This window comes from Gorilla gorilla, chromosome 15 (assembly GCF_029281585.2).
Source record: "Gorilla gorilla gorilla isolate KB3781 chromosome 15, NHGRI_mGorGor1-v2.1_pri, whole genome shotgun sequence".
Taxonomy (NCBI): Eukaryota; Metazoa; Chordata; class Mammalia; order Primates; family Hominidae; genus Gorilla; species Gorilla gorilla.
Genome location: NC_073239.2, coordinates 82353050 through 82378267, shown reverse-complemented (window position 1 = coordinate 82378267; position 25218 = coordinate 82353050). Strand labels below are relative to the sequence as shown.

The 25218-nt window shown below is 40.8% G+C and overlaps 2 protein-coding genes across 7 annotated transcripts in view; both read right to left on the bottom strand.

The window, feature by feature from the left end:
* Positions 1-25218, bottom strand: part of FUT8 (fucosyltransferase 8) — a 401412-nt gene that overhangs the window by 258446 nt on the left and 117748 nt on the right. The window contains exon 1 of one of the 6 annotated variants that reach the window (XM_063698316.1): positions 10075-10206. The exons of 4 other annotated variants lie outside the window; for them this stretch is intronic. The gene's annotated coding sequence lies outside the window, so the exon portion shown is untranslated. Of the gene's footprint in view, positions 1-3439; positions 3548-10074; positions 10207-25218 lie in introns of those variants that run through there. One more of the 6 variants, XM_055362113.2, reaches the window with a different exon arrangement.
* The window catches only part of LOC134757170 (uncharacterized), a 46535-nt gene continuing 42475 nt past the window's right edge, over positions 21159-25218 (bottom strand). Inside the window, exon 2 of the mRNA XM_063698319.1 lies at positions 21159-24584. Within this exon, the coding sequence (XP_063554389.1) occupies positions 24522-24584 (63 nt within the window). The 3' untranslated portion in view covers positions 21159-24521. The remainder of the gene's footprint in view (positions 24585-25218) is intronic.

Genomic DNA, 25218 nt, shown 5'->3' with positions numbered 1-25218 from the left:
TTTGTGTTATACTCACTTTTATACTTACCAGTCGAGCATCTCAAATCCACAAATCCAAAATGCTCCAGTGAGCATTTCTTCAGAGTGTCACGTCGGTTTCAGATTTTGGAACGTTTTGGATTTCAGATTTGGGATGCCTGACCTGTATATATAGGGTTCAGTACTATCCATGGTTTCAGGTATCCACTGGGGGGCCTTGGGGACTCCTGTGTATCAAATTCCCTCAAGTCAGCAACTCAGAACCTAAAGCACAAGAATACTATTGTTCTCAAAACCTCAAAGATAGATACTATCTGGGGTAGAGGGGGGAACACTCTCTTTAAAGAAGAGTATGTCCAAGAAGAAAGACAAAGAAAAATCAATTAAATGACTATAATGGAGTTTACTTAGAGGGCTCTCAACATTTTACAGACCTGGTTCTAGAAGCTAGAATCTTCTGATTAAAAAGTTTATAACAGATACAATCTAGACTTGGCTATATTAGTTTCTGACTTTTCTGCTGCCTTCACTGATGCCTCGTAACGTTTAAACCATGATGCTTTTTACACCTAGAACTCCTTTCAGGGGGGTAAAAAAAAAAAAAAAAAAAAAAAAAAAAAAGACATTACAAACCCTTAGTCATCTTTCCCTACAATTTGGTTCTATAGTTCAGATTCCTCTGACTTGACACCAAATGAGACAAACTTACCCAAGCTAGAAGCTATGAGAAAAGTTCTCTCATCAACTCTTGCTATATGATTTGCTCTTAGGCAAATCTAACCCGTGCCAGAATTTAGAAGCTGACCAACAGCTTATTTCCTCTGTACTACTGTTTAACAATATTAGGGTTTTTCAAAAAAAATTAGCAAAGCTGTAGTCACTTGACTAGCTGCAGGTCAGACAGACACACCCAGAACAGGTCATCCTATAGGAAATCTCCTCTATATAGAAATATCTGTATAAAAATAGAATTGACTGACTTAGGTATTTTGCTAAAGTTTAAACAATGCAAAAATATATGCTCAATGAATAAATGACTGATCAAAAAGGTGCTCCTGAGCATCTAGTCTTAGCTCAAGGTGGCCCCAAGGTATTCATAGTCTCCAACACCTATATGTTTGAAGCCAGAGACCTAGGGAACTCTTATTTAGTTAACAATAGTAATAATTAACATTTATTGAGCCATTACTTCATGCCAGGCACTGTGCTAAAGACTCTGCATTTTTTATCCATATTTTACAGATGTGGAAAATTAGCATCGAAGTTACTATTGAAGGTTGCACAGATCTTAAGTGACCAAGTCAGGAGTCAGACCACACACCTGCTTTACTCCACAGCTTATGTGCTCTCTAGGGCAATTCCAGAATTCAAACAAACACCCTGATGGCCATAACTGTCCACAGAAATACTCAGAATCTTCAAGAGTGCCAAAAAAAGCTTATATTTAAGTAGAGAAAAACTTTACATTTCGGTTGACTTACATTTGGAATAAATCTAGTTCTAAAAATTCAATCATCCAGTATATAATTTACAGTGAAAATTTCCTAATGATAGCTTAGAAGTTGCTGAAGTTTATGCATAAAGAATTAAGGGATAAAGATATTTAGAAGAGCTTAGTCCCATATAATGTATTCAGACCAGAGCCATTTCTGAAATGAGTAAGGTTCCAAGATCTCAGTATTACTGGGCAGAGACTTCCACTATCAGATCTATTTCTATGCTTGAGCCCAGAAGTTTAGAGATTGCAGTGAGCTATGATAGCGCCACTGTACTCCAGCCTGGGAGACCTACAGCAAAACCCTGTCACAAAAAAAAAAAAAAAAAAAAAAAAAAAAAATCTACTTCTTTAACTCTACCACTTGAACAAAGAATTCAAGGATCCTCTCCTTTGTGAGACCTTTCCTGACCCTCTAGACACAATTCATTACTCCTTTCTGTGTGCTACTACTGACTTTTACACCTACTTCAGTTGTACTAAACACACTAAGCAAAATTGAGTTTCACACAGCTCAAAACATTTCACACATTAACAGATTGACATCCTCACACTAACTTCAGAACATCAAATTCAATCTTTTAGATATCACCTTATTAACAATGATTTTGAGTTACTGCATGAAGCTTTGTCATTGCACAATGCTAGGAAATTGGAAGAAGAGGTATGAAGCCAGGGCTCCCTGAAGTTTAAGGGGACATGACACTATCCTGATCTATGATGAAAAAATAATAATTCTTCCTACCCCATCCTCCAGTCCTGCTCTGGACAAAGCACTAGTCACATATACTTGGCAGCTGGGAGAGGGAAAAAGATGAGGGTGAAGGAGTAATTGGAGTTGTAGTTCTAATATCCTATAGTGTAGGTGCTCTCTTATCTCATCTCTTACCCTTGACTTATCACCAAGTCTCTGATTTCTCTCTCGGGACTGTGCAGGCCTACAAGTATTGCTGGGTTCTAAGCAGAAATCCTAGGTGATCAAACAAGTAAAAGGCACCCATTAAGCACCAAGCTCTTAATACCACAGCAGGGTGAGAAAGACCCTTTCCCTCTCAACTTCCTATACCTACAATCCCAGTAGCAGGCCTCAAATTCCAGAGGTTGCCACCTCACCCCCTACAAGGAGGTTGGGCCCAAGACTGATTTCCTCAGCCCCAAATATGCCTAGAAATCCCATCCTTACACTTTTTGCCCCCCAAGACAAGGTCTCACTCTGTTGCGGAGGCTGGAGTGCAGTGGCTCTACCATATAGAGCCTGAGCTCTATATGGTAGAGCTCAGCCTCACTGCAGCCTCACTGCAGCCTCCAATACCTGAGCTCAAGCGATCCTCTGCCTCAGCCTCCTAAGTACCTAGGACTACATGCACACACCACCATGCTTGGCTAATTTTTTTTAATTTTTTGGTAGAGACAGGATCTCACTATGTTGCCCAGGCTGGTCTCAAAATGCTGGCCTCAAGCAATGCTCTGCCTCTACCTTCAAAAGTGCTGGGATTACAGGCATCATCCTGACACTTTTAATGTTATGCAGCAACTAAGATTTCTAATTCCAAAGGAGATAACATGCCCAGGAACTAGAATTGAGTATTTTATAATAATAAATTTTAGCTCTGTGAAATGACTCTCCATACAAACACCCAAATACCTCCTACGCCTATGACATGTGGAATTTTTATTTTCAATCACATTTTGGGAGACATGTTATTATAGAGGAAATCAGGGGACTTCCTGTACTGTAATTATTAACATATTTCTAGTTCACCTTCTAAATTGTCAGTTTCCTAAAGGCAGGGTCGTTATCATTTTGTATTCCAAATTCATAGTAGTTGTTAACTACGCCTGTTGAGGAAAAAGCAAGACAAGATTGGGGGAAAGACTGGGAACAAGATACAAAGAAATATGAGAGCATCCTTGTATGCATAACTTTAGATTCCATACTAGTAGATATTCTTAAGTGATATTTACTTTCCCAAAAAAATCCTGTCTTCCAGCCAGGTGCAGTGGCTCACACCTATAATCCCAACACTTTGGAAGGCCGAGGCAGGAGGACTGCTTGAGCTCAGAAGTTCCAGACCAGCCTGGCAATACAGCAAAATAAAAATAAACAATAAATCTTATCTTCCCTGAACAAATCCACAAAAACGAAGGATGAATATCAGTTGAGAAATTTTACTACTTTTACAATAAAATGAACTGTGTAATATTTTCTTCTCTCAGGCTCACCAAGGTATTAGGAGAAAGATGGTTATTTTTCAATCTTGGCAAATAACTTGAAGATGACAAGAGTAAAAAAGCCACATGCATTTATAAAATCTCTAAGAAATAATCAGGCTAGAAGATTAGGTACAATAGAAGATCTTTTTTAATTTTTTATTTATTTATTTATTTTTGAGACAGAGTTTTGCTCTTAGAGTGCAGTGGCACAATCTCGGCTCACTGCAACCTCTGCCTCCCAGGTTCAAGCGATTCGCCCAGCCCCCTGAGTAGCTGGGGTTACAGGCGTGAGCCAGCACGCCTGGCTTTTTTTTTTTTTTTTTTTTTAGTAGAGACAGGGTTTCACCATGTTGGTCAGGCTGGTCCCGAACTCCTGACCTCAAGTGATCCGCCCGCCTCAGCCTCCCAAAGTGCTGGGATTACAGGCGTGAACCACCCTGCCTGGCTTCTTTTTTTTTAAATATCTTTTTTATTTCAATAGCTTTTGGAGTACAAGTGGTTTTGGGTTACATGGATGAAATGTATAGTGGTGAAGTCTGAGATTTTACTACACCCATCACCAAAGTAGCATACATTGTACCCAATATATCGTTTTTTATCCCTTATCTTCTTCCTATCCTCCCCGCATCTCAGTCTCCAAAGTCTGTTTTACTATTCTGTATGCCTTTGCGTACCCATGACTTAGCTCCCGCTTGTGAGAACATATGGTATTCGGTTTTGTATTCCTGAGTTACTTCACTTAGAATAATGGCCTACAGCTCCACCCAAATTGCTGCAAAAATGTTATTTCATTCTTTTTTATGGCTGAGTGGTATTACATGGTGTACATATACCTGTATAGAATAGAAATGCTTAAAACAATCCTCTAATAGCTTTTACAGATGAGCAAGTAGGGTCAGAATCATCAAATTCACCATCTCAGTGACACCAGAAGTTTCTAGAAGTCTCTAGTCATACTGATTTTCCACTTAAATTGCTGGACCCAATTCAGTTCTAAACATTAGTTTAGGGAGAAGTCATAAGAATGCAGAGAAGTCTAATAATCCTGACAAAGATGCCAAATTAAGCCTACAAACATTAAATTGGTAAGGAAAAGTTCAATTTGTGAGTAAAATGTTACAAGAATTAAACATAAGACATTAAATTATTGGACTACAGTCAATTTACATCCTAAGTATGAGTGTCTAGAATACCAAGTTTGGCACATATAGGAGATCATTTTTATCACCTAGTCACAAAACTACAATTTTTTGGAATAAAACTGTGTAAACTGCCGTGGCAATGTAAGTCCAAAAGCATTGTTTTCTAATTATATAAGTAACAAAAAATTTCTAATTCCATTTTTCAAGATCCAATAAAACTTAGTCCTGTGAAAGAGAACACAAAATGCTCCCCAAATGAAGGTGAGAGATAGAAAAGACAGACAAAAAGAGAAACAGAGAGACAGACAGACTTCTGAAAACCCAAAGATATGGTACAAACATGGAAAAGCTAAATGTACAAAGATATTACAGCAATACGTACAATAAACTATCAGTCTGACCAACCTAACAGTACCTCACTCAATGAGAAAACATTGTTAGAAATGGGAAACATTTACACTGTTAACTGAAATAAGGCACAAATTTGAAAAGAAATTATTATAACTTTGTAAAAAAAAAAAATTGTGTATGAAAAAGGACTAAAAGGCACATATACCAACATGGTAACCATAGTTATGTTAAGATCATGGGACTGCATGTAATTCTTTTACATTCAATAATAATAATAAATAAAAGTTATAAATAAATAAGTTGTCTAAATTATCTATAATGTGATCTTTTCAATGTAAAGTTTTCTAAAGAAAATAAAATTATATCTTACATTTAATTTACAACAATGTCTTTTTCTACTTCAATTTCTACTAGGATATTTGAGCACTAAATTCATTATATGAACTAAGTTTTTTACCATATCACAAAAAAAATAAGAATTAACATTACCTTATTCTGTGCTCATAAAAATAATTAGTGGGCAATCTACTAATTAAGAAATTCAATGTAAATGAGTCATCAAATTAATTGGTTCCATAAATCCAAAGTATCAGCATAGGGCTTTAATAACCATCCTCAGCATCATCAGTATACTTATCAGAAGTGCAATTAGTAAAGCCTGACATGACCCTACACCCAAAAAGGCTATAAAAATAAAGTTGTTTTTTTTTTACAGTATAAGAATATAAAAATAAACCTTTGGCCATCAACATAGAAAACAAAGGCTGCTGTTGCCCTCAATCTATACTTGAAAACAGAATAGTAAACAGCCTGACTCTATGCTATCACTTAGATGATTGTCCCTCCTGTTGAAATTTGATCTCAATGTTGGGGGTGGGGCCTAACGGGAGATGTTGTTGGGCATGGTGGGGAGGGGTCAGAACCCTCAAGAATAAATTAATGCTCTTCCTCAGGCATGCTTGAGGTCTCACTCTATTTGTTCCCCCAAGAGCTGGTTGTTAAAAAGCCAGGGCCCCTCCTCCCACCCTTTTCTCCTCTCTCATTTTGTGCACAAGCTGGCACCTCTTTGCCTTCTGCTATCAGTGGAAGTAGCCTAAGGCCTTCACTACAAGCCGATCCTGGTGCCATACTTCTTGTACAGCCTGCAGAACTGTGTGGTAAATCAAACTCTTTATAAATTACCTAGCCTCAGGTATTCCTATATAGCAACACAAAACAAGACAAGGCAGTCAATTCATCAATAATAAGAATCAGTCCTATGATCAACTTCCCTCTGGAGTTTTTTAATCTTTCTTGCAAATTAGAATATATTAGCCCCAAAATGTGCAGACCTGATGTCAGAAAGAAATAAAATTCTTAATGAACAATACTGCCAAATGAGATAAAGGATACTGTAATAAGTCTTTTGACTAGTTACAAAAGCATCAAAAATGGTCAAAAAATAACCTTAAGTACAGTTGTAAAGAGCTTTTAATTCATCACTCCCAACCTCACAACAAGAAAAAAAGCTGGGGGTAAAAAAAAAAAAAAAAGTGATAATCAACAACTCTTCTTAGAGCCATCAGAGAATTGAGGTCAGAGGGCAAACTGCTGCTCTAAAACCTGGAGAGACAAGACAGGCAGATAGAGAATCACAGTGTGCAGGAAGCAGAAGTCCAGGAATACAAGCTCTCAACTGAAGCCAGCATCAGTAGGAACATTTGAAACAGTAATTGTGGACTAGCTTGAGAGTTAAAAACTGTAAGGGGACCAGTCTTACAGGGGTCCCCATACTTTCCTGAGTTTTACCTCCAGGAGCCCTACCAGGTTCTCATGGTAAACATCTGAAAAAAATCCCCTCCTGCTTGCAGCAGGGGAAAAAGAAAAACCATTTTGAAATATGCCAGGAACTTTGTTTCTCTTAAAAGGTATTCCAGAAAAGGAAACTATTTTACCAGAACCTAACCAACTGGCTTTTAGATTGCCTAACCTACTACGGTTTTACAGTGCCTAACCAACCGGAGGGAAGGGAAATACCCAACTCCAGCCCCATCTATCCTTTGACAGGGAAAAAGAGACAGTTAACTCAACTCAGGCTCACAGTTGGTAGAGGGCAGAGGGATGAGGGGGAAAGTTCTATAGTCCTGAGATCTAATTACAGGACTATAGAACTTTCCCCCTCATCCCTCTACCCTTACCACCACATCAATACAGCTCTTGTACAACACAGGATTACAACTTAAAAACCTGCAAGCCTCAGACCCCATTTAAGGATTCTTTACAAAAACCCAAAGACAACAGGGCAGATAAAAGCAAGGACAGTAGAAGAAATTTTAGCCTCTAATAGTGATGGCGGTGGCTTTCTGGTACATGGACGGCACAGGGAGAGGCGGACAGACCCCCTCCCTCAACAGCCCGCCGCCCTCCGTGCAGCACAGTCAAGCAGAGAGGGGACCGATGCAGAGCTGAGGCTGAGCTTCAGAGGCCTGAGGCAGGAAGTGGGAGCGGTGCCCACTTCAGGGACCAGCCAGTGACACAGCCACTGCGCCCACCCCACTGAGGGTGCCAGGTTCCTGGGCCTCAGGAGGAGGCTCTGTGCAGGGCTGCCCGGGGCTACATCCCCAGGGTCCACCCCACATCAGGCGACTGCTGAGCCTGCCACTCCCAACAGCCAGGCTGGACAGTTATCTGCTCTGCCTGGGCCACTGAAGCGCCAGGGCAACTGGGGTAGCTCCCGGCGATGTCACCCCTGCCCCGGATCCCAGCCCAGGTCCAGCAAGGATCTGGAGCCCCTGTCTCAGGCTGAAAGGGGGGCGGAGCCAGGGCTGCATGCTCCACAGTGCCAGTGGGAGCCAGGAGCAGGCAGCAGCCCAAGCCACCCAAGCCTGGGTGGTAGACCCAGGCCTCCATGTGCTCTTGGGGACTGGAAACAGGCAGGAGCCCTGTCCCCCAACCTCATACAGCTGCAGCTACCCAAGTCAGGGTTGTGGACCCAGGCCTCCGTGTGCTCTTGGGGGCTCAGGAAGGCCCCCCCTTGCCTTTGCAGGCTCGGAAATGCCTGTTCCCGCTGCCACTTCCCGCACCGGCTCCAATCTGGCAGGTTCTCAGAGTGGGGTTGGAGCCAAGCCTGGATATCATCACAGCCCAACAGGATATGCGCATGCTCAGGCCCTGCCGCCTAGGCCCCCTCTGGGGAAGCTGAGGTGGAGAGCTGCTCCATGCTGGCAGGCAGGTGCCCCTTGGCACAAGCAGCCTGGGAACCATGGAAAGTGGCAGGAAGCAGACAGGCTCCTGGGTGGAAGGGGGCAGGTCCCCAGATAGACCCCACCTTCACGCCAGGGAGGGCCTGAAGGTTGGGGACCGGGCTGCCAGTCCCGCAGACTGCAGTGGGGGCTTGTGGTGCCTTTTCCAGCCCACCCATGGCCACCGATGTACCAATTGACACACTTCCTCCCCACTGAGGTCCATAAAAGCCCCGAGATCAACCAGAGCAGGGCAGAGGCCAGAGAGACAGCCAGATGACCAGCTGCAGAGAGGAGCTATCGTCTCTGCTGAGAACTGGGAAGTCAATGGGGACCTGCCTGCAGAGAGGAGCCACTCACTCCAGGGCCTCCTCTCTGCTGAGAGCTGAACATTGGATGAGACAACCTGCCTACAGAGAGGGGCTGCCCTCTGCAGCTCTCCTCTGAGCTGTTCTAACACTCAATAAAGCTTCTCTTTGTCTTGCTCACCCTCCACTTGTCTGCATACATAATTCTTCCTGGACACAGGACAAGAACTCGGGCAAAGGCGCCACTGGCCACAGAGATTTCTAGACAGAAAAGCAACACCTTAAAGATCCCGTAACATTTGCCTCTGATACCACAGCCAGAACAAACACTAAACACAGCCTGACTTCTAAACAGATAAACATAAAACCTCACACTAAAGGCCTATTTACCTCAGTTCCTTTTACCTGATACATTCTGTCTGGCTATGAAAAAAAATTATGAGGCACTATAAAGGCAAAAAATACAATCTGAAGAAACAAAGCAAGCCTCGAAAACAGACTCGGATGTGGCAGAAATTTTTACCAGGAATTATCAAATTATCACCAGGAATTTTTTTATATATATATATGTTTTGAGACAGGGTCTCACTGTTACCCAGTCTGGAGTACAGTGGTGATTCACAGTGCACTGTAGCCTTGAACTCCTAGGCACAAACAATCTTCCTGCCACAGCTTCCCAAGCAGGTAGGACTAGAGGTGCATGCCACCACCATGCCCAGCTAAGTCCTTTTTTCTAAGACTGGCCTGGGCAACATTGGAGACCCTGTTTCTACAATTTTTTTTTTAATTGCCAGGCATGGTGGCACACACCTGTAGTCCTGGCTACTTGAGAAGCTGAGGAGGGAGAATCACTTGAGCCTAGGAGTTCAAGACTGCAGCGAGTTATGATCACGTCACTACTGCACTCCAGCCAGGGTGACAGAGTGAGATCCTGTGGAAAGAAAGGAAGAGTAAAGAGAAGGAAAAAACAGTGAAGGGGGGAGGTGAGGAAGGGGAGTGTACAAATCAATAACACTGTAACAGGAAAGAATGTCTTTAGTAAGAAACACCAAACCTGGAAGTTCAGAGAACACCAAGCAAGATAAATACCAAAATATTTACACAGACGAATGATAGTGAAGCCGCAGAAAATAAGACAAAGAGAAAACTAAATCAAAAGCAAAACTTTAGTTTTTTCCTTATTAACTTTAAGACCAATAAGATATCTCGAAAGAAGCAAGAGGTAAAGAAAAAAATCAACACACACAGAAAACATCTTATCCACAGAGAAATAAAGAATTAGATCAAACTTTCTCTTCAGAAACCATGCAAGCAAAAAGAGTGAAGTGAAACATTTAGTGTTAAAAAAAAAAAAAAAATCCAACCTTTCGGCCGCAACCACCATCTTCCAGTAATTCGCCAAAAGGACGAACACAAAGGGAAAGAAGAGAGGCACCCGATATATGTTCTCTAGGCCTTTTAGTAAACATGGAGTTGTTCCTTTGGCCACATGTATGGGAATCTGTAAGAAAGGTGATACTGTAGACATCAAGGGAATGGGTACTGTTCAAAAAGGAATGCTCCGCGAGTGTTATCACGGCAAAACTGGAAGAGTCTGCAGTGTTACCCAACATGCTGTTGGCACTGTAAGCAAGTTGTAAACAAACACGTTACTCAGCATGCTGTTGGTATTGTAAACAACTTGTAAACAAACAAGGGCAAGATTCTTGCCAAGAGAATTAATGTGCGTATTGAGCACATTCAGCACTCTTAAGAGCCAAAATAGCTTCCTGAAACACGTAAAGGAAAATGATCGGAAAAAGAAAGAAGCCAAAGAGAAAGGTACCCGGGTTCTACTGAAGCACCAGCCTGCTCCATCCAGAGAAGCACACTTTGTGAGAACCAGTGGGAAGGAGCCTGAGCTGCTGGAACCTATTCCCTGTGAATTCATAGCATAACAGGTGTTAAAAAAAAAAAAAAAAAAAGACCTCTAGACTGGCTGGGCACGGTGGCTCACACCTGTAATCCCAGCACTTTGGGAGGCTGAGGCGGGCAGACCATGAGGTCAGGAGTTTGAGACCAGCCTGGCCAACATAGTGAAACCCCGTCTCTACTAAAAATACAAAAAATTAGCTGGGCGTGGTGGTGGGCGCCTGTAATTCCAGCTACTCAGGAGGCTGAGGCAGGTGAATCGCTTGAACCCGGGAGGTGGAGGTTGCAGTGAGCCAAGATCACACCACTCCACTCCAGCCCGGGCGACAGTGTGAGACTCTGTCTCAAAACAAAAAAGAAAAGAAATACAAAAAATTAGCCAGGCGTGGTGGCACGCACCTGTAGTCCCAGCTACTTGGGAGGCTGAGGCAGGAGAATCACTTGAACCCAGGAGACGGTAGTTGCAGTGAGCCAAGATCGTGCCACTGCACTCCAGCCTGGGTAACAGAATGAGACTCCATCTCAAAAAAATAAAATAAAATAAGACCTCTGGACTGTTAAAAAAATAAAATAAAATAAAATAAAATACCAAACTAGAATGCCTATAGAATCCCAGCAAAATTATCCTCCAAAAGTGAAGAAATAAAGACTTTCTCAAATAAAAACTGGGAGAAATGAAACCCAATAAACATGACTTGCAAGAAATGTTAACGGAAGTTATTCAGAAAGAAGGAAAATTATATAGATCAGAAATATGGATTACAAAAAGAAAGGAAGAGTGTAGAGGAAAAAAAAAGGTAAAGCTAAATCTTTTGTTTTTCTGATCCTTAATTCATCTAACAGATAACAACTTGTTCAAAATAATAATAGCAACAATATATTTAGTGACTGTAAATTATGGAAAAGTAAAACAAATAAAAGTAATGTTATAAGGAATGGGAAAAAGGAACTGACAACACTAAGTTGTAAGGTATCTGCACTACCCATGAAGTGGTATAGTGTTATTTAAAAAGTGAATTTGGATCAGTTTAACTGTGTAATTATTGCAAACTGTGGGGCAACAACTAAAAAATAATTTCATTTTATTCTTTTTTTTTGAGACAGTCTTGCTCTGTCGCCCAGACTAGGGTGCAGTAGTGCGATCTTGGCTCACTGCAACCTCCACCTCCTGGGTTCAAGAAATTCTCCTGCCTCAGCCCCCTGAGTAGCTGGGATTACAGGCGTGCGCCAGCACACCTGGCTAACTTTTGTATTTTTAGTAGAGACAGGGTTTCACCATGTTGGCCAGGCTAATCTCGAACTCCTGACCTCAGGTGATCCACCTGCCTCGGCCTCCCAAAGTGCTGGGATTACAGGCGTAAGCCACCATCCTCAGCCTAAAAGATAATTTTAAATTAAGTATAATTTATATTTTAAAACAGGAGACAAAGTGGAATTATATAAAATGCTGAATTACAATGAAGAAGGCAGAGACAAAGTGAAAGACGAAAAAAGAAAGAACAAGGAAAATGAGTAGAAAACAGTTATAAATACAGTAGACATTAATCCAACTATATCAATAATTACTTTAAACATCTGTGGTCTAAATACACCAGTTAAAAGACACATGCTGTCGAGAGCAAATCAAACGACAAGACCCTACTATATGATGTCTACAAAAATCCCACTCTAAATATAAAGATGAAGACAGATTAAAAGTAAAGGGATGGAGAAAGATAGGCTATGCTAAATCTAATCAAAAGAAACCTGGAATGGCTATAAAAATTTCAGAAAGAGCAAGCTTCAGGCCAAGAAAAATTATCAGTGATAGAGGGGCATTACCTAATAACAGATGGTCAATCTGTTATTATTCACCAAGAAGACATAATTATCACCAAGAAGACATAATTATCTTTATATGTATGTACCTAACTACAGAGTGTCAAAATACATAAGGTATAATAAAAACTGATAGAACTACAAGGAGAAACACATGAATTCAATATTATAGTTGGAGCTTCAACAACCCTCTATCAGTAATTGACAGAAGCAGAAAATCAGGAAGGTATCATAGAACTGATGACACCATCAATCAACTAGATCTAACTGACATTTATAGAACACTTCATCCAGCAACAGCAGTATACACATTCTTCTCAAATCCACAGGGAACATTTCACAAAGAGAGACTACAAAATATATCTTAACAAATTTTAGAGAATAGACACCATACAAATAGACACACCACAATGGAATTAAACTAGTTAAACAAAAACATAGCTGGAAAATCTCAAAATATTTGGAGATGTTTAAACAGCTCACTTACAAATAACTCGTAGATCAAAAAAATAGTCTTGAGAAATTATAAAATATTTTAAACTAAGTGTACATGAAAATAAAACACCAAAATTTATGGCCGGGCACAGTGGCTCATACATGTAATCCCAGCACTTTGGGAGGCTAAGGCAGGAGGATCACTTGAGGCTAGGAGCTCTAGACCAGCCTGGGCAACATAATGAGACCCCATTTCATAAATAAGTAAGTAAGTAAGTAAGTAAATAAATGTGGGATGCAGCAAAGCAGGACTAAGAGATTAATTTTTAGCACTGAATGTATATGTTAAAAAAGAAGAAAGGTAAAATTAATCATCTAAGCTTTTAATTTAGGAAACCAGAAAATGAACAAATTAAATCCAAAGGAAGCAGAAGAAAACAATAAAAATCAGAGCAAAATTGAAAACAGGAAAACAAAGAAAATCAACAAGACTCAAAGCTGGTTCTATGCCCTTAAATTTGATAACTTAGGTGAAATGGACCAATCCCTTAAAAGACACAATCTACCAAAATTCACACAAGAAGAAACAAATAATCTGAATAAGCCTAAATCAATTTTTAAAAACTGAATAAATAATTAATAATCTTCCAAAACAGAAAGCACCACACTCAAGATAATTCATTCGTGAATTCTATCAAATATTTAAGGAACAGATGATACCAATATTCTACAATCTGTAGAAGCAGAGTGAGCACTTCTAACTCATTCTCAGAGGCCAACATTACCCCGATAATAAGCCCAGGCAACAGCCTTACAAGAAAGGAAAATTATAGAACAATATCTTTCATGAACACAGAGGCAAATGTTCTCAAAAATCTCAGCAAATCACATTATACACCACGACCAAGTAGAGTATATTCCAAGTATGCAAGGTAGGTTCAACATCTAAAAGTCAATTAATGTAATCCAGGAAACAGAAAAAAAAAAAATCATACAATCAGATCATATCAATAGATGCATTAAAAGTATTTGATAAAATTCTACATCAGTTAATAATTACATGTTCTCAGCAAACTAGAAATAGAGGAGGATTTCCTCCACTTGATAAATAAAATTTACAAAAAACTTACAGCAAACACCATACCTAATGGTAAGAAACCAGATCCTTTCCCCGTAGGATCAGGAACAAGGCAAGGACCTCCCTTCTCACCACTCCTATTCAACATCATACTGGACATCCTAGCTAATGCAGTAAAACAAGAAAAGGACATAAAAGGTACACAAATTGAAAAGAAAGAAATAAAACTCTCTATTTGCAGATGACATGATCATCTATGTAAAAGAAAAAAAAAAACCCAAAGTACTGACCAACAAACTCCTGGAAATAATAAGCGATTACTACAGATTGTAAGATAAAAGGGGGAGATATTCGGGAACTCTCTGTAAGAAATTACAATTTCTCTGCAAACCTAAAACGGCCCTAAGAAATAAAATCTATTTTTAAAAAACTCCAATTAAACAACTTTCACAGTAATACATTAATCCAGTATAGGTGCTTAAGAAAAAATATGTGTTCAACACGGTTTTCCTCCTTTGTTTCCTTTTTTCCCCAGTGGGGCTGCAGGGGTGGCTGGGGGAGCCAGGGAGAATCTCTCTAACTTCTCAAGCATCTTTGAGTCCAACAAAACACAACATGGAAAGTGAAGACTATACATCATAAAAGTGAATAATTCAAACACATCCATACCATCTTTTTCAATCTTTACCAACTCATAATTCTCTGAAACTAGAAAATATTTCTTATAAGTTGGAGGAACCTTATTTTCTTGGTAATATAAGTATACTGACTCCAAAACCTAAAATGGGAAGGAAAAGTACAAGGAACAGAGTTTAATCCAAGCTTGGATGATCAGCCACAATGGCCCCAGGAATGAAGAAAAAAAGAAAATCTTCCCAACAATCATCAAAACAGCCCACACCAAAAGGTCAAGTTACTTTCTGAGTAACTCCTTAACATTCTTTTCTTTAACATTAAGAAAATATATTAGCCAGGCACGGTGGCTGACTCCTGTAATCCCAGCACTTTGGGAGGCTGAGGTGGGGAATTGCTTGAGCACAGGAGTTCAAGATCAGCCTGGGCAACATGGCAAAACTCCATCTCTACAAAAAATGCAAAAAATTAGCCAGGCATGGTGGTGTGCACCTGCAATCGCAGCAACTCAGGAGGCTGAGGTGGGAGAATCACCTGAGCCAAGGAGGTCAAGGCTGCAGTGAGCCGTGACTGCACCAGTGCACTCCAGCCTGGGCAACAGAGTGAGGCCCTGTCTCAAAAAAATTAATAAAGAAAGATAAAAAATTCTCCTACTCTTTTAATTGACTAGAATAGAAATGTGAATAGAAATATGATAGAGGTATATCTTTTTATTATTGTAATTATGTCTATTTAATTTCTATATTCTGTCTGTTTTAATACATTTTATTTCAGGTATTGCTGGAGTGTTACTGCTAATTCTATATTCTAATGTATCTTCTAAAATTAATTAAATACATTACCATTGTTACAACATGTAGTGAGAGTCTCTGAATTGCCCAAATATCCACTATGAAAACACTTAGTACAATTTGTGTGTGATGGAAGGGCTACATACAGGAAGATCCTTAAGTTAAGTGGTGAGACAATCCTATCTCCCCCTGGTGTATGGTTTTGAATTTCTTCCATATGGAATGAATAAAAATCTGTCCTTTCTCCTACTTCAGTAACTTTTGTCCAGATCTAAAAACATTGGTTCAACCTGTATTTATACTTATCATCAATAAGTAGTCATTGTTCATTTGTAACTTCAAAGAACAAGCACATACACGACCACAGGGGGTTTTGGTAGTACCAAAGAATTTTTCAGTGCCCACAATATCTCTGTGCAATAATTATTACATACTTTCAACATGATTCAAACAAAGAATTCAAATACGATACTACAGTGACCTATTTAAAACGGCAAAGAAAATTCAATAGCACATGATTCACTTACACCTAGAATTCTAACACCATGCTCCACCTCACAGTACTATTACCATTCTCTAGTAAGAATTTTTCTAAAATCTCTTGACCACAAGAATGACACGACAGACAAACGTGGGCAATGAAGGGGGAAGGGGAACCACATTCTCATATTCACTTCAGGAAAGGTTATTTCATTTTGTGAACTCAGCCTGAGAGTGCAGCATTTTTCTAATTTTAAGTGACCTGAAGAATGCTCTTCTTCCAAATACACTATTCAAGTTGAAAAACAAAATGGTAAGTCAGAGAGATCAGGGCAAACATCATGTTTACCTAATGTCTTCATTAATTAGCTTCACCCAAATAAACAAATTAATTTACGCAAGCTACATTCACAAGTTAGAGCCTATCTGATTAGCACTTAAAGCATTTTCTATTCCCTTTTTGTGACTCCAACAAGACTAATATTAATACAGTATGTAGCAGCCACTCAACAATTATAAAACTTCAGAATGTGAGAACTAGAAATGTCTTAAAGATCATTTGTTTTACTCTTCTCTTCCTCAGGCCTCAAATTTTATCTATGAGGAAATTGAAACAAACCCAACAGTCCCACAGACTGTTCTTTTGGCACAAAAAGTATCAAAGAACTGAAACCAGATCACCCCACCAGATGCCAGACCCCTCATTCACCATTATTGCTTCCTTGCCCCTCCCAAGTTCCTGTTTTCTTACACATTGTTAAAATCTATGTCTTCCCTGCTATATAAACCCTGGTTTTAGACAGTCAGGGAGATGGAATTGAGACCGAGCTCCCATCTTCTCAGCTGCTGCACCTGATTAAAGCCTTCTTCCTTGGCAATACTCATTGTCTCAGTGATTGGCTTTCTATGCAGCAAGCAGCAGGACCTAGACTGAACTCCTGGTGTATCAGTAACAAACTAATAGCTGAAGAAGACAGTAACTTTCTTAAGCTAGTTATTAACAGAGCAGAACTAAGGTACTCTGACTTCCAGACTGGTTTTCTTTCTACTATACCATGCTGTTGTCAAGAACTCTGAAGAACCTAAGATTTTACCCTACATGCAAGCTAACATCAGTCTGCCACAGTTTCATGGACACTGAGAGCAAACACTGTACCTACATACAGTTTGGGCACTGAAGACTGAAACTACATGTCCCCTATACTAAGTTGAGTAAGTGTCCTCCCAAAATGTGTAACGGCTGGAAATAGGGTCTATGCAGATATAATCAAGTTGATATAACGTCATTCTGGATTAGGATGGACCCTAATACATGACTGGAATCCTTATAAGAAGGACTTTTGAACACAAACACACACAGAGGGAAGATGTCATGTGAATACTGAGGTAGAGATTGGAGTTATGCTACCAAAAGTCAAGAAATACCAAGGATTTCTGGCATCCACCGTAAGCTAAAAGAAGAAGGAAAGGATTCTTACCTAGGGCCTTCAGAGAGAGTGTGGCCCTGCCAACCCCTTGATGTCAGACTGCTAACCTCCAAAACTGAAAGAATAAATTTCTGTTATATTAAGCCACCCAGTTTACAGTGCTTTGTTATAGCAGCCCTAGAAAACTAATACACTCACACACACAGCTTTCTAGGTACATTAACATGACTTTACCAGTCCACTGTCTTAATTAGCATAACTGCTATTCTAGGAGACAGCAGAAATATAATGTGATTGTTCATTACAGACCTTCTGGAAAGACCCATCAACTCTTCGGCAGTTTTCAAAATATTACTGTTTCCACCAAACCTAAACTGTTTTATCATGATACCTACCCAATCCTAATCAAGCCTCATCGCCACCACTGAAAGATCCAACTTAAACCAAACTTCAAATTCTCAAATTTTGACCTCTCTAAGACCCTACCAAAGATTTTTTTTAGGTGTTCTCCCTTACCACAATAAGCAATGAACTCAGCTTTGTTTTATCAATAGGATGTGTTAGTGGTAGCTGGTAAGCTAGCATCAGATAATCCTGGCAGAAGTTATGACACTCCTAGATCAGAAACAAAGAACAGTTTACTACTCACAACAATAGCACAGACAGAGTACCATATTTTGTACTGGTTCCTCAAGCTCTAATTCCTAAAGGCCAATGAAAGGAAAACCAAGTGCACATACTGTGGGTTGCATTACAGGACAAGAAAACCTGAGCTTAATGAAACTCCAGTCTTTAAAAGGAGCTACAAGCAAACATGCCCAACCTTTTTCCCTAGAGGGATTATCTTAATTATCCTGGACAGCAAAGAAATGTGCCATCTGTCCTAATGGAAGCACTATTTCTATCTTCCTAGGCTGTTTGCTAAACAGATTTCTTTGAAAAAGCCCCCAACAAAAGCTATCAGTACTCTGCTCAGCGAATGTGCAGAAACAGAAGAGATCCATGGATTGAAGAGAAATGTCTCTCAATACCTATTTCCTTTGTCCTAAAAGACTAAAAAGATTCTTAGAGAATCAAGACAAAATTGGTACAATACAATGAGAAGATGTTTCCAGAGAAAACATATAGAGCAAAAAGGTGTACTTTCTTCTCTCAAAAATCTGTATAAACTAAAACCACTTCAGCTGAGTCACAATCTTATAACAAGCCTATATATCAAATATCCAAAAGTAAATACTTATGATATGTTTGGATCCTATTTTCATTTTAAAATGTTCCATTTCTAGAAAAATACCTCAAACAAGTTTTTATTTTTATTTTATTATTCTTTAACTTTAAAATAAAATGCTATTTTTTTATTATTTTTTGACTGTTTCTCACAGTGAATCAAGTTTTATCAATAATTTCCAAGGCCTGGCAGTGTTCATGAAATAAAAGAGACTAGCAGTTTTAAACTTTACCAATTATACCTGACTTTAATGTGGACCTTAATGCCTTTTTTTAAAATAAGAAAATAAAGACCCAAGAGCTGAGATGGTAAGCTTTTACTCATACAGCTATCTGGAGACATTGCAGTGTAGGGTTCATTTTACTCATCATTCTCTCTCTCTCTCTATCCTGGGATCATTGCTTAACCTAATGGGTGGGATTAAGTTAAATTACTCAATTTAATATTATTTACAAAAACTCAGTTTTTGTTTATTTCTTTTGCAGTTAATTTTAAGTTAAACAGGCTACCATTTAAACAGTACAAGATAGAATCTCCCAGCTTTCCTCTTTTTCTTCTTCTTTTTAAGAGACTGGCTCTCCCTCCCCCTCCCCCTCCCCCTCTCCCTCTCTTTCCACGGTCTCCCTCTGATGCCGAGCCGAAGCTGGACGGTACTGCTGCCATCTCAGCTCACTGCAACCTCCCTGCCTGATTCTCCTGCCTCAGCCTGCCGAGTGCCTGCGATTGCAGGTGCGCGCCGCCCCGCCTGACTGGTTTTCGTATTTTTTTTTTGGTGGAGACGGGGTTTCGCTGTGTTGGCCGGGCTGGTCCCCAGCTCCTAACCGCGAGTGATCGGCCAGCCTCGGCCTCCCGAGGTGCCGGGATTGCAGACGGAGTCTCGTTCACTCAGTGCTCAATGGTGCCCAGGCTGGAGTGCAGTGGCGTGATCTCGGCCCGCTACAACCACCTCCCAGCCGCCTGCCTTGGCCTCCCAAAGTGCCGAGATTGCAGCCTCTGCCCGGCTGCCGCCCCGTCTGGGAAGTGAGGAGCATCTCCGCCCGGCAGCCACCTCGTCCAGGAGGGAGGTGGGGGGGTCAGCCCCCCGCCCGGCCAGCCGCCCCGTCCGGGAGGGAGGTGGGGGGGCCAGCCCCCCGCCCGGCCAGCCGCCCCGTCCGGGAGGGAGGTGGGGGGGCCAGCCCCCCGCCCGGCCAGCCGCCCCGTCTGGGAGGGAGGTGGGGGGGCCAGCCCCCCGCCCGGCCAGCCGCCCCGTCTGGGAGGGAGGTGGGGGGGTTAGCCCCCCGCCTGGCCAGCCGCCCCGTCCAGGAGGTGAGGGGCACCTCTGCCCGGCCGCCCCTACTGGGAAGTGAGGAGCCCCCCCGCCCGGCCAGCCGCCCCGTCCGGGAGGGAGGTGGGGGGTTAGCCCCCCGCCCGGCCAGCCGCCCCGTCCGGGAGGGAGGTCGGGGGGGTCAGCCCCCCGCCCGGCCAGCCGCCCCGTCCGGGAGGTGAGGGGCGCCTCTGCCCGGCCGCCCCTACTGGGAAGTGAGGAGCCCCTCTGCCCGGCCAGCCGCTCCGTCCGGGAGGGAGGTGGGGGGGTCAGCCCCCCGCCCGGCCAGCCGCCCCGTCCGGGAGGTGAGGGGCGCCTCTGCCCGGCCGCCCCTACTGGGAAGTGAGGAGCCCCTCAGCCCGGCCAGCCGCCCTGTCCGAGAGGGAGGTGGGGGGTCAGCCCCCCGCCTGGCCAGCCGCCCCATCCGGGAGGGAGGTGGGGGGGTCAGCCCACTGCCCAGCCTGCCGCCCTGTCCGGGAGGGAGGTGGGGGTTCGGCCCTCCGCCTGGCCAGCCGCCCCATCCGGGAGGTGAGGGGCGCCTCTGCCCGGCCGCCCCTACTGGGAAGTGAGGAGCCCCTCTGCCCGGCTAGCCGCCCCGTCCAGGAGGGAGGTGGGGGGGGGGGGTCAGCCCCCTGCCCGGCCAGCCGCCCCGTCCAGGAAGTGAGGAGCCCCTCTGCCCGGCCACCACCCCGTCTTGGAGGTGTACCCAACAGCTCATTGAGAACGGGCCATGATGACAATGGTGGTTTTGTGGAATGGAAAGGGGGGAAAGGTGGGGAAAAGATTGAGAAATCGGATGGTTGCCGTGTCTGTGTAGAAAGAGGTAGACATGGGAGACTTTTCATTTTGTTCTGTACTAAGAAAAAATTCTTCTGCCTTGGGATCCTGTTGATCTGTGACCCTACCCCCAACCCTGTGCTCTCTGAAACATGTGCTGTATCCACTCAGGGTTGAATGGATTAAGGGCGGTGCAAGATGTGCTTTGTTAAACAGATGCTTGAAGGCAGCATGCTCGTTAAGAGCCATCACCACTCCCTAATCTCAAGTACCCAGGGACACAAACACTGCGGAAGGCCGCAGGGTCCTCTGCCTAGGAAAACCAGAGAACTTTGTTCACTTGCTTATCTGCTGACCTTCCCTCCACTATTGTCCTGTAACCCTGCCAAATCCCCCTCTGCGAGAAACACCCAAGAATGATCAATAAAAAATAAAAATAAAAAAAAAAAAAATACAAAATAAAAATAAATAAATAAAAAATAAAAAAAGATAGAATCTCAATTTTCAAATATGCAAAAAATATGCTGATAATGAATATATAGCTAGAAAAATCTAAATTTTTTTATTTTGTAACAACCTCAAAATATTTTATGTGAATTAAAGTATATTAAATTTAAATTTAAATATGGCTTTTATTTTCATAAATACTTTACATAAATATTGACCTTAGAATTGTGGTTTAAAATCTAAATACCCTAAAATCCTGAAGAAATCATGACTTCTGAGCATAGCATTATCTTTGTGTTGTATTTGCCCGTTGAACAGATAACTATTCTCTTTCAGAAATAGCTCTAAAATGCTCTGACTCTGCCTAAAATGTTTTGTCTATTTAAGAAATGTTCTCTGACCGGGCACAGTGCCTCACATCTATAATCCCAGCACTTCAGGAGGCTGAGGTGGGCAGACCGCTTGAGCCAAGAAGTTTGAGACCAGCCTAGCCAACATGGTGAAACCCCATCCCTTCTAAAAATACAAAAATTAGCTGGGCATGGTGACACACATCCGTAATCCCAGCTATTTGGGAGTCTGAGGCATGAGAACTGTTTGAACCCAGGAAGTGAAGGTTGCAGTGAGCGGAAATTGAGCCACCGCACTCCAGCCTGAGTGGCAGAGATTCTTGTCTCAAAAAAAAAAAAAGAAAGAAAAGAAATGAAAGGAAAAAAAGGTTTTAAAGAAATGTTTTCTGAGAACACAATACAGCAGGCCACTTATCTACAGAGATACTATGAAAATTACATAATTCATCTAAAAATGTTCAGAAACAAGAAAACAATTTAAAGTTGCGGTAAGTCTTTTAATGTCCAGGCTTAGAAGCTAGAGTCTAAACCATCCTACATTTTCTGAGTCAGAGCATAATACTTTCTCAAGACCTTTTTATTTCTATAACAAATAATGAACTACAGTTTCCTTATAAATATTCATATAGGGTTTCAAGCTACTTTTTGAGGTCATTAATTTCCCCAAGGCAGAAAGAGTTTCTATCACTTTCATCCTACATATTCATTCAAGAAAGTTTAAATTGACTTTTCCATGCCCAACTTTTACCCTCTTTAAGTATGTTTTTAATATAGAATTCTAATTTACTTGACTTTTCTAGATGACTTTTGAAGCTACCTATATGAGGCTTGACGTTATTAATCTACCTGTATATTTCTGGTCTACTAAGGGAAGAGAGAGACCCTCTCATATTGTTTTATATTGTTTTACACTCAGTACCTGTTTTAAGAAAAAAAACAAGGAAGTGAAATCAAAGACAGGCAGCCCGGCGCCAGGCCCAAAACCAGGCCTGGGCCTGCCTGGCCTAAACCTAGTAGTTAAAAATCAACTCATGACTTAGAACCCGATGTTACCCATAGATTTCAGGCACTGTATTGTGAAACTCCCTGCTCTGTTCTGTTTCACTATGACCACCAGTGCATGCAGCCCCTATCACGTACCCCCTGCTTGCTCAAATCAATCACAACCCTTTCATGTGAAATCTTTAGTGTTGTGAGCCCTTAAAAGGGACAGAAATTGTGCACTCAGGGAGTTGAGATTTTAAGGCAGTAGCTTGCCAATACCCCCAGCTGAATAAAGCCCTTCCTTCTACAACTCGGTGTCTGAGAGGTTTTGTCTGCAGCTCGTCTTGCTATACTACCACTATATTCAAGAAGGCTACCTAGTATCTCCAAAATCAGGGAACACCACAAGTTCCAATAGATCCCCTTTCTAATAATTTTACATCATTTCTCTTTCTATACTCAAAATGACCATAAATTGCAAGTTTCTTCCCCTAGCCACAATGTCTGTTAAATTGTGTTCTCATTATGTTTTAATAACATTTTAAAAAAGAAATGCAACCATGGCCTAAAAGGCAATAGTTAAATCATCACAGCACTTTAACAGTAGCAACAACAAAAAGTAATTTCTATTAGTAAAAAATATATGGGGTCAGGGGATGAAGAAAGGTTGATTAATGGGTACAAACATACACTTAGAAGAAATAAGACCTGGTGTTCAATAGATCAATAGGGTGATTATAGTTAACCTTACTTAGTTGACTGTACATTTCAAAATAGCTAGGGAAGAGAATAATTCAAATTTTCTTAATATAAAGAAAAAATGAATATTTAAGTTAATGGATATTCCAATTACCCTGATTTTATTACATAAAGGTATCAAATTATCACATGTACCCTGAAAATAAGTATGTACACCTAACATGCATCAATGCAAAAAAAAATTATTTTTTTTTTTTTTGAGACAGAGTCTCGCTCTGTCACCAGCCTAGAGTGCAATGGCGTGATCTCGGCTCACTGCAACCTCTGCCTCCCGGGTTCAAGGGATTCTCCTGCCTCGGCCTCCCAAGTAGCTGGGACTACAGACGTGAACCACCACACCCAACTAATTTTTGTATTTTTAGTAGAGATGAGGTTTCATCATGTTGGCCAGGATGGTCTCGATCTCTTGACCTCATGATCCGCCCGCCTCAGCCTCCCAAAGTGCTGGGATTACAGGTTTGAGCCACCATGCCCCACCAAATTTTTTAAAGAACATAGAGTCACATTTTTTTTTTCATGTATGATTGCAGCAGTTTTATGATCATCAAAAACTAAAAACAGCCTAAATATCCATAAACAGGTATATGAATAAACTAATTATGGTATATCCATAAAGTGGAACACTACTCAGCAATAAAAAAGAACAAACTACTGATACACAACTACTGATGCACACAGCAACATGAATAAACCTCAAATATATTATTCTAAGTGAAAGCCAGGATTTAAAAACTACATCTTAGATGATTCCAATTAAATAACATTGGAAAAGGCAAATTACAGGGATAGAAAGCAGATCAGTGATTGCTAGGGATTGAGGTATAAGGAGAGGTTAACTACAAATAGGCAACACGAGCAAATTTGGAAGGTTTAGAGAATGTTTTAACTGTGGTGATATATATTTGTCAAAATTAATAGAATGAACACTAAAAATAAATAAAAATGTTAATGTAGGACTGAAATCTGGACAAGAATGCCTTTAAAAGCCAGCTACTAAAAATGTCAGAAATGTTTAAGATGAGTTGCTTATTTTTAGCACCAAATATGCCACACAACGATGCCAAAAGTTCAGTGTACCGCATTCAACCACAACTTGTTTTATCCAGCCCCATAATTTAAAGTACAAAACTATTTAAAACGAAGTAAAATATTTTCAATTTATGCAGTGAATATTGTATATAGTAGGCAGTAAGAAAATGTTTCTTAACTAATACACACTTCAACAGAGTTTAGACTGACTTGGCCTTTCTGCTTTACTGGTACATAACATGTAGCTTTAACCACAAAATTATCTATTTCTCAAAATATTAACATATAATTAGAACAGGGAAGTGTTGTCCACAAAATACACTAACCTGAATTTGTCCAGTTAATCAACAAAGGCAATAAATCACTTTATCTTGAACAAAAAGACCATTAGGGTCATGGATGTCCTCTGAGCAAAAGCAGCAACCTGAAACAAAATAAAAATATACGAAATTCAGCCCTACTCAAGCTTCAGTTAGCATTATTATATAATTTTTTAAATACCTTTAACTTTTCTTTATGTAGCCAGTCATAACATGCAAATTCACTTATTTTGTACACTGACTTATTCTGTAAGCACTTTCCAAATGTCAACAAAAAATGGGTTTTCATTTTGCAAATTATACCCAAACTCAGTAACACTCAGTGGTTTAATTTGCTTCATAGTTCAACTTAAAATAAGTTAGCGCTCATATAACTTGCTTTGTGAATATAAAATTCTTTAACTTTGTCTATCTTTTAACATAAAAGGCAGTCAGAAGTGTACCTCTTTTCAGACCAAAGCTCAAAATCTTTTGTATTTCCCCTCGATTTTGTATGACACCTCGGTTAGCTACATAACCTAGTTTCTTACTATCTTCTACACAAACTTCCACTAACGCCAATTTAATTTTGCTTTCTTTCCATGGAACAATTTGTTTATTCTCAGTTGTCACCCTGCAATACAACATTCCTTTTTTTAAAAAACAGGGATTTTTTTCTCCTTTATCAATCAATGCATATCCATCAACTTTCTCAAAATCCAGCCCCTCTATACCTCCCTGCCTGAGAGCTGACATAAT